The sequence below is a fragment of the Tupaia chinensis genome, unplaced genomic scaffold, assembly GCF_000334495.1.
Source record: "Tupaia chinensis unplaced genomic scaffold, TupChi_1.0 Scaffold000667_1, whole genome shotgun sequence".
Classification (NCBI taxonomy): Eukaryota; Metazoa; Chordata; class Mammalia; order Scandentia; family Tupaiidae; genus Tupaia; species Tupaia belangeri.
The window spans coordinates 2,199,945-2,209,812 of record NW_006160189.1 but is presented as its reverse complement, the minus strand read 5'-3'; the positions used below and the strand labels follow the sequence as shown (position 1 = coordinate 2,209,812).

General features: G+C 37.0%; 1 protein-coding gene across 1 annotated transcript in view; it reads left to right on the top strand.

Moving 5' to 3' along the window:
- PI15 (peptidase inhibitor 15) overlaps window positions 1–2,308 on the top strand; it is a 33,447-nt gene extending 31,139 nt beyond the window's left edge. Inside the window, exon 6 of the mRNA XM_006159929.2 lies at window positions 1,664–2,308. Within this exon, the coding sequence (XP_006159991.1) occupies window positions 1,664–1,799 (136 nt within the window). The 3' untranslated portion in view covers window positions 1,800–2,308. The remainder of the gene's footprint in view (window positions 1–1,663) is intronic.
- Window positions 2,309–9,868: the final 7,560 nt, after the last annotated feature.

Below are 9,868 nucleotides of genomic sequence, written 5' to 3'. Positions count from 1 at the left end.
GACTAGAAAAAAACTATAAGAATGAATGTGTAAATTGACTGATTTACTGGGGAATATAATAACCCTCTATTCAATAAAATCTGTGATTCATGTGAAGTTTGCAATATAATATAATATGTAATAATTTTATATATAATAAAATTCTATTTCTGAGTTTTTGTTAGCAAAAATGTGTGCTCTACTATTTTAACCAATTTTATAAAATCAGTAGAAAAATATAAAATTTAAAATTATATTAGCTGGATCCATATACCTGTATAGCTTTGGGTAAATATGTAGAGGAAAATAAGATTATGAATATGAAATGGGATAAGATTAGGATAAAGAAGTGGACAACATACATAAGAGAAAAGCCCAAGCATGCAATGTCAGCAAGTGTATGCTGGAGGATGCTTGTCCTTAGGGGCAGAGGGCAGGATAAACTAAATAAAACTAGGAAGTCTTAACTCTCATCTTATTTTTCAATGTAGATAGTTAATCAGTTTTTTATCTTTTTTTTTTTTTATTTGGAGTGGTTTTTGTTATAGGGTGTGTGCGTTCACCAGAAAGACAGAGAGAGACAGAAAGTGAGAAATCACCCCCCAGTGGGGATGGCCACGCCGCAATCCCTTCTCCTGCATTCTCCTCTCCGGATCTTGGGCATGCACGCACATGCGCCCTGCATGAGTTTAAGCCACCGGGTCCGGAACTCGAATCACAGTCGACTACGTGGGAGTTCAGCGACATAGCTATTACGCTAACTACTAGTCCCAGTTTTTTTTTTTTAATCTTTATAGGGAAATTTTCTTGTATAGATATTTTATAGATAAAAGTCTGAAGTTTTATTAGTTAAACAAATATGTTCATATCCTGTAGAACATTTCATGAGTCATTGCTAGGTTTTATTTAAGTCTTAAAGAAGAGAAGTATCCCTTGTTTCATGTTTTGGTCTCTCACTTGTCTTATCTTCAACCGTGAGTTTTTAATCATGGATAATCAACTTTTCTCCTAACCAATTTCTTTCACATTTCAGTATATTATATGCATGTATAATATATATGGTTTGAATCACCTTTTATTCTGTGAGACATTATTCTCTTTACTATGAGAATTAAGTTTTCCCTATCTCCTTATTTTGTGAAGATTGGAAATCTACATTATATGACTTTAGAAACAAATCTTGTGGATCTATTTTTTTTTGTATATGTGATGATTTTTAACTGATTTCATCATTTCTAAACTTTGCAAAAATGCTAGATATTTTTTTAACCATCCTTCAGTGAGCATTAGTGTATATTTAAGTGACAGTAAGTTGAAATGCATGTGGCCTGACTGTGTGCTCTAGAAGGTGTTGTAGAAGAAGAAAGATGTAAGTGGAATGAGTCTGGTGTCCCATAATGCCATGTGTCACCATGCATTGCAGATCCTCACTTCTTAACCAGGGTAATGTTCCTCATCCAGGGAGGTGCAAGGTAAGGAAGATTAAGAAAGCAAGATGCGTAGAGTAAGCTACTGTGCGTAGAGTAAGTTACTGTAGAAATACCAAATGGGTATCAGTTTCAGTGCCTTCCTAAAACAAACTTCCCCACATGGCATCCTATATATATATCTGTGCTTAAAGACAATCTTATATTTTTAAAGGTGTGAGTAGCACTAATGTTACTTTTTTTTTTTTCACTTTTAGGGGCAACTGGATTGGAGAAGCACCATATAAAGTAGGGGTACCATGTTCATCTTGTCCTCCGAGTTATGGGGGGGCTTGTACTGACAACCTGTGTTTTCCAGGAGTAACATCAAACTACCTGTACTGGTTTAAGTAAGCTGATCCTTAGGAAGTGTCATGGTGTCTGGGAATCAGAGTCATATATATATATTGACCTTTGCACATATTTTATATATATATATATATATGATAATCTTGTTTTCCTTTCAGTATTCATTTGTATAAGTTAGTGTTTGTCTAGTATGTTTGTTTAATCCTTTGAGAGAAACAGTACATCCATTTCTAGTTAATGATCTCTAAGCCTAAATTAAAATTGTATGTATGTGGCGATGACATAATTGATGCATCCAGTTCCAAAACGTGCATTCCAAAGAAGTAATATTATTATGTTCCTAAGGAATAAATTACATAGTTGACCTGTAAAGTGTATATGTATGTATAAAATACATATACATATATATGAAAAAAACATATGAGCTGTGATGTAACACATAATTAATTATGATATGGTCTGGGAGTTAACTTTTTTCTTAGGAGAGGTTTTTGCTGCGGGGTGTGTGCACTTACCCGAGAGACAGAGAAGGACAGAGAGACAGAAAGCAAGAAATCACCCCCAGGGGAGATGGCCATGCTGCAATCCTTTCTCCATTCTCTCAGGATCTTGGGCATGCACGCACTCACATCTGGCATGAGTTTTAAGTCACTAGGTTCAGAACTTGAGCCATGGTTGACTACGTGGGAGTCCAGCAATGTTACCATTATGCCACCTGCTAGTCCCAAAACTATTCTTAAGCACATGTGAGGGGGTGGAACATCTTCAGCACCCATTTCTATAATATCCACAAAAAGAGAGCTTGCAAAGTAACACTCAGTGGTATCTGGAAATAATAATTTAGTTAAGCAACCATAGATTTTATTCTGGAGATATTTTATCTTATTCGAGTCCACCAAAGGATATACTCAACTTATGGAAGTTTTCAAATCCTGCCGTTTGCTGTGCCCAATTCCCTGGACCAGTAGTCACATGCTCAGTTCTTACTCCATGCAAGGCACTCCCTTGGATGTGTTCTGATAGTGCAAAGAATCTTAAATGTGGTTTCTGCCCTCAAGAAGCTCAGAAAAGTATCCTGAAAACTATGCAGCCTAATGATTTTGTTGTATAATTATATTTTTAGCAAATTGATTTTCATGTTGTTTTGAGCAAGCAAGCCTAACGATGTTCACTTGTAGACAGGAGTAGCGATGAGCCATACTGTGCAATAGATAAAGCTTCTGATTTCCATGAAAATTCAGTTATAGTACTCAGAATAAGAAATAAAAGGAAAGAACTAACATCTACCCTGATATTTATGGAACAGAATATAGTTAGAGCTTTTCAAAACAGAAAGCAACATCTTCAGAGAGGCGATCAAGTCTAGGAGAAAATTTAGATAACAGGTATGGAAAGTCACCGAAATCGAGAGACTGTACGAAAACACCAGCTGGAGAGCTCAGAAGGGAATGTCCTGAAGGTCTAGAACATCTGGAGACCTGTCAGTGGGAGGTAAAAGATTCCCAAATGAGACACGTGGAGGGGGGTTGGCTGTCATTATTTGCTGCCACCCATCTACTTATCATCTAGGGTCTTTGAATGTCATAGTAAATCTTTTGACACCACATAAATCATGATTTTGTCAGAGTATCCTTCTTCAGATACTTTTCTAATTACCAAACTTTTTTTTTTTTGAGAGGTTTTTGCTATAGGGTGCGTGCGCTCGCCAGACAGAGAGAGACAGAGAAACAGAAAGCGAGAAATCACCCCCCTGGGGGGATGGTCACACTGCAACCCCTTCTCCTCCATTCTCCTCTCGGGATCTTGGGCACGCACGCACACGCGTCAGGCGTGAGTTTTAAGCCACCAGGCCCGGGACGTGAACAGCAGTCAACCACGTGGGAGTCCAGTGACATAGCCATTACACTAACTGCTGGTTCCCAATATTAAAATTATTTTTAACATTGTAAAACATTTGAGATAAAATTACATTTTTAATGAACTTTTTTTTGGCAGAAACTGTCTAATTCTTTGTATTTATCCTAGCTTCTTAGTCAGTGGATATAATATAATAAATGTTTATATAAATAAAATTTTAGAATGAACCAAATATCTAGAGTTATAATTTAGAGAAATGCCACCTTTTCATTGCTTTACTAAGACAAAAATACCTAAATTATAAAGCTTTGAATATATCAGAAATTTAGACAAAAAAATCAAACATATCAGATAAAGACTAGGGCCTACACATTAGTAGATAACACTTACATAATAGCCCTTTCAAACCACAAACAAAACTATGAGCTTATTTATAATTTAACAACTCATAAATATATAGTTGATAGATATAAAATATAACGGGTATATTTTTTATCTATCTGTAGTTTGTAAAGTTATTCTTATCAAGCGACTGTGTGAAATATTTTACTTTCTAGGTTAAAGCAAATGAAAGTTTTCTAGTATCAATGCAGTGTGTCATATTTTTTTATAGCATTCAACAATGGTGCTAAGTAGCTATTTCTCACTGTGGTTCCCAGAGGCTGAAAGAGTCCGAGTATAAGCTATTTCATAAGAGCAGCTTTAAGTAAGTATTGAGATTTTTCAGCTGGAAAGTCCTCATTCAAAAGAAATAGTAATCGGAATATATGCACTAGAGTATTGATACTCTCTGTAGGCTGGATTTTTTTTTTTTTTTAAGTCACAGTATGGAGTTTTTGGTCTCCATATCATCAGCACACTAAAAACGATTACATTTTTTACTATTGAAATGATGGATATCTTTATGGAATTGTCTGCAAGCTGTGTAGACACAGTTGTTACTGTTTTTGTTTATGACAGATAACTCTGCGTTAAACTGTGGGGGAAAGAATTATTATTATCATTCTTGCTTCCATTTGGTAGAGGAAGCCACATCACTTCTGTGGCCTATCAAAGCCATCCTACAAATTTCATCCGGCAGTGCCACAGCATTCTTTAGACACATTCACCTGCAAATTCCCTGTAGTTTAGCACAGAGCTGACCAAATAAACCAAGTATCAGAGCAAGTCCAATCAATATGATTGACTCAGAATAGTTGAAGTGAAACAATATGCTTTCATTCTTATGTGTGTGTGTTAACTCAATTTGTATCATCTATGTAAGTAAATTCAATGCATATTTTAGTCAGTTTGTTTTGTGCTCATACCCCACTTGTTAAACAAATACACATGCTAAACAGGTAACTAGCATATATCCATGAAGGAAAAGTAAAGTCTTGACTTTAGTGAACGTCCCCTGTCATGTGACCACATATTCTGGCTTCTGAGATATCATAGGATGCAAATCTTGACATAGATAGAAGCCTTTTCCTACCAGAGTGTTTAGGGAGAATAAAATTGCATTTCTACCAAAGGCCAACATCATTTTTACTTTTGTAAGTTCTTCTTATTCTTCTTTGTTATTTTGTCTTGTCATTGTATTTTTGGGTGAAGACATCCTGAAGGCAATTGAATAAGTAAATATATTTTAAAAACTATGTCATGGTCTAAGTTTGACTTATGAAGTGTCAATTAAAAACTTAGTAGTGAAAGGTGCTAAAAACACATTTCAATGACCATATCCTTACCATAATTTTGAGGTTTCTTAGCAATTACTGATAGTATGGACGATCAACATCTATTTTGGTGCTAAATATATGGTGCTAAATGAATGAAGTGTTAATGGCTTTCATATTGCTACTTGTATTCATTATTAAAAACTGTTATCCATTCAATTAATATTTCAAAAATAGTAATGAAATCTTGTTAAATTAATTTTCAACAAAAATGGGCCAGTTTTTTTTTTTTTAATTTAACAGTCTGACATTATTAGGTGCTACATAACATAAATACATCAAATGTTACTACCTAAAGGGCAGACAGTACACCTACCATGCTGCAGGCACTGGCGCCCTCTGGTGGTTATAAAAATAAATACTTGACGGTGATGCAAAAATCATTCCTGTTCAATAAAAATTTAAGTTAAACAATATTAGAATTTTCTAATATTCATTCAATCTGACAGCATTTAAAAATGCTTGGTTTTATTGACATATAATAATAAAAGATAGTTAATACATCTGGACTCACTTTCCTAAAAACGTTTTTCATGATTTTCTAGTTCTGAGGTACTTTATTAAAGTGTGTTCTTTTCTGAACCAGGTATTAATTATATATATTCCTCTACTTTGCATCATAATTACAATTAAAAATACGGTCCTAAGTTATAACTTATTGTTATTTAGCGCAGAATATAAGATTTTAAAAGTATACTAAAATAATAATGAATTCCATAATTATTAAAGAGTTTCTCTTTACTTTTAATTGTTGGTCTATAATTTGATAATGTTATTTGATTATACTATTGAGCGTGATAAAGTTTTATTATTCAATTCAAAGTCTATCTAGCCTAACGAATGTACATAAAAAGCTTAGAATTATATCACCTGTAGCTAATAAAAGTAATTAGCATTCTCAAGTTAAATTTCAGCTTGAGATATGTAATTGGATATAGTAATCTGATTCAACAGATTTCCATAAAATTTACTCTGAACCTCTTTTACAAATTTCTACTTTCAAATTTATTTGAAAGCACTAAAATCTTTCTACGATCTAAATTGTACGCAAAATACCTAATGCACATAAAATAAAACCCTTTTTTCTCCACACCTTCTAGTTCCCAGGAACTTTTTTCTCTACCCTAAGATTCCATCAAGCACAATGAAATTGATCTATAACCATTCCCCCCCGTTTTCCACTAAAATCATTGCTTAATGACAAAAAAAAAATGTAAAAAAGACAAAGAAAAAAATTGAGGGACTAAATTATTAAAATATTCAGTACACTTCACATGTGTTAGCTGCCTCTTTGTTTCATGGCAAACTAAATGCTGGCGTAAACTGGTGCGTGATTACTTATAACAGCATCTTGTGTTTCATTATCTGACAGAAAGAATGTTGATACCATGATATTTTGAAAATTAGAGATGTTTATGATGCACATACGAAAAATATGTTTTTAAAATATCTCAATATCTTTCAAATATTTATATAATCTTATACTGTTTTATTTTAGATATTTAAAAGCAGATTAGTCTGGATATGTTTTGTTCATGGCCTAATGCTGTGGCAGTGGGAGGTGCCTTTGACATTGTGATATAATGTCATGCATTTGTACATAACGTGAAACCTGTGTAAACCTCTGTCCTTATGAATCATAACACATGTAGCTCCACTGTTTTCTTTCAATAAAAGTTTATTATTAATGGTTTTGTTTTTAAAAGGTATCTAATTGTTGTCTTTTTAAAATAGAACTTCAAGTATGATAGACTCCAAAGTATATGGCATAATATTGATGAGAAAAGAGTTGCTATTTAAAACCAACAATGATTCTATCTTTAATCACTAAAATACACCTAATGTTCTTTTTTTTTCTTTTCCTTTTGAATGCAAGTCTCCTCAGCCTTTGCAGGGCACTTAGGTTGGGGGGAGCCGAACTGAGACCACCAGTTGGAGCCCCTGTGTTCCCAGGGGCCTGGTGGCCTGGGGTGATGGGCTCAGCACTGTCTCTGGAGCTCAGGCCCCAGACAGCCTCACAGACTTTGCCAGATGGCTTTGAAAGTGATCCAAGGGGCTCCTATCTGCACATAATCACAGGGCAGGCAGATATGGGTGGCTGCCCCTCTGGGCAGAGCATTTTTCTTCTCCTCCTTCTTCCTTTCTTTTTCTACTAAATTAGCAAAAAAATTTTTTTAAAGGTATATAAAAGACATTTCCATGGAAGAAGAGGAAAAGAACAATATATTAGAAAATTCTGACTGAAGAAAATGACATAGGTTGAACATGAATTTTTTTTTTAAGGAGTTTTTGTCTTCAGGCATGTGAGTTCACCAGAGAGACAGAGACGGTGAGAAGGAAAGTGAGAAATTACTCCCCAGGGGAAATGGCCACCCTGCAATATCTTCTCCTCCATTCTTCTCCTGTGATCTTAGGCATGCATGCACACGTGCCTGGTGTAAGTCTTAAGCCACCAGGTAGGCCATGTGGGAGTCCAGCTACATAACAGCTACACCATCTGCTGGTCTTGAACATGAATGTTTTTAGCCTAACGCTATAGAGACCCTGTAAGCATTTCTGGGGGTGAGGCACCATTTAGGGACACTAATCAGCCCTAACTGGTGGATCTCAGGGGAATTCTGCCTTATTGAGGGGTAACTATTCCCTCTCTAGTGGTATGACCTTCAGGATTCCTCCAGAACAGCTGCGTGAAGAAGGACCAAAAATTAGGACTTTATTTAAATTTCTCTTTACTGTATTTCAAACAAAAGAAGAAAGCCTCATTAACTTAAACCTTTTCCAAGAAGACTTCCCACTTGAGTCCTGTAAGCTCTCCCACCTTCTCTTTCTCTGGCTAGTCAACTCTTGTTTATTTTGCTCTCTTCTACTTGAGGCCTCCAGTTTCTCACCCACACCTTTGGAAGGTTCTGCCATCTGCAGAGGAAGTGAGCTTCCACTCATTGATATGTATGCTGTATATCCTGGCCCCTCAGCTTAGGCCTGACTGATACTAACAAAATATCCTTCTTTCCTTCCATGCCTTTGAAAGGGAAGAAATGGGAGGGTCGGTAAGTGGTTATTCCATTCGGTTTTCTCCAACACCAAGAGCTCTAGGTGATGCCTCATGAGAAGCAGCCACACCCTGACAAGATACGGCAGACTCTGCCCTTGTGAGCAAAGCCTATTCTCACTGTCACCTGACCATGACCCTGTTCCTCTGAGACAAAGAGTGCTGAATCCCACCAGAGTCAGGGTTACACTTAAGCCAACACTGCAGGACAGACTGGCCCTGCCTCAGCATTTGGAGATGAGACACCTGATCCTAGTGGAAGCTCTTTAACCCTGAGTTCCTCCCTTGCAGAAGGACAAGTGAGGTCCTGGCATGTCTCTTTCAGTGGTAACCTATTAATTGAGGGGAACATGCCAGCTTGTGAAGGGACACATGAGTTTTATGAAACCTGAGTACAGACAGGAATTTGTTCTGTGAATTTCTGCATAACACATTGAACAACAAAATTAATTATCTAGCTCAAGAATGATTTTGAAAATAAAAAGTGCAGGGCCAGCAGATGGAGTTGAGGTTAAGGTGGCTGGATCCCGCATAGCCAGCTATATAGTTCAAGTCTCAGACGTGGGAGCTTGAAAAACACATTGGACACATGCACATATGCCAAAAATCCTGAGAAAAGAATGGAGGATAGGGGATTGCAGCGTGATTATCCTCTCTGGGAGTGGAGTCTCTCTCTCTCTTTCTCTCTGCCTCTGGAGAGTACATGAATAAAAGAGCATAAGTATGGCTTAACTCTCCTTCATTCTAAAATTCAAAAGATCAGAAAATTGCACAAACCCCAGAATTTTTCGATAACTTAAAAAATTATAGGTACACTTACCCTTTTACCCAGCAATTCCTCTTCTAGAAATTCATTCTAGAGATACCATTTACCACTAAAAGTAATTCTTGTATCATCTCATCTGCTATCAGACTAATCTAAGACACCGTGGTCTCTCACATAGATTATTGGTCTCCAAAATAGAATCTGAAGGCCAGGAGATAGCGAAGAGGTAGCTGGATCCCACATGACTGGCTGCACAGTTTGAGTCCCGGACCCAGCAGCTTGAAAAACCACACTGGGGGGAACCAGCAGTTAGCGTAATGGCTATGTCGCTGGACTCCCACGTAGTCGACCGCAGTGCGTGTCCCGGACCTGGTGACTTAAAACTCACGCGAGGTGCGTGTGCGTGCGTGCCCATGATCCCGAGAGGAGAATGGAGGAGAAGGGATTGCGGCGTGACCATCCCCCCTGGGGGGTGCTTTCTCGCTTTCTGTCTCTATGTCTCTCTCAGTCTGTCTGGCGAGCGCACGCGCCCTACAGTGAAAATCTCTAAAAAAAAAAAAAAAAACCACACTGGGTGTGTGTGCATATATGCCCAGAATCCCGAGGGAAGGATGGAGGAGACAGAATTGCTGTGTGGCCATCCACCCTGTCTCCAGGAATGATTTTTACTTTCCCTCTTTCTCTTTCTGTCTTTCTCTCTTTCTCTCTCTGTCTCTCTCTCTCTGGC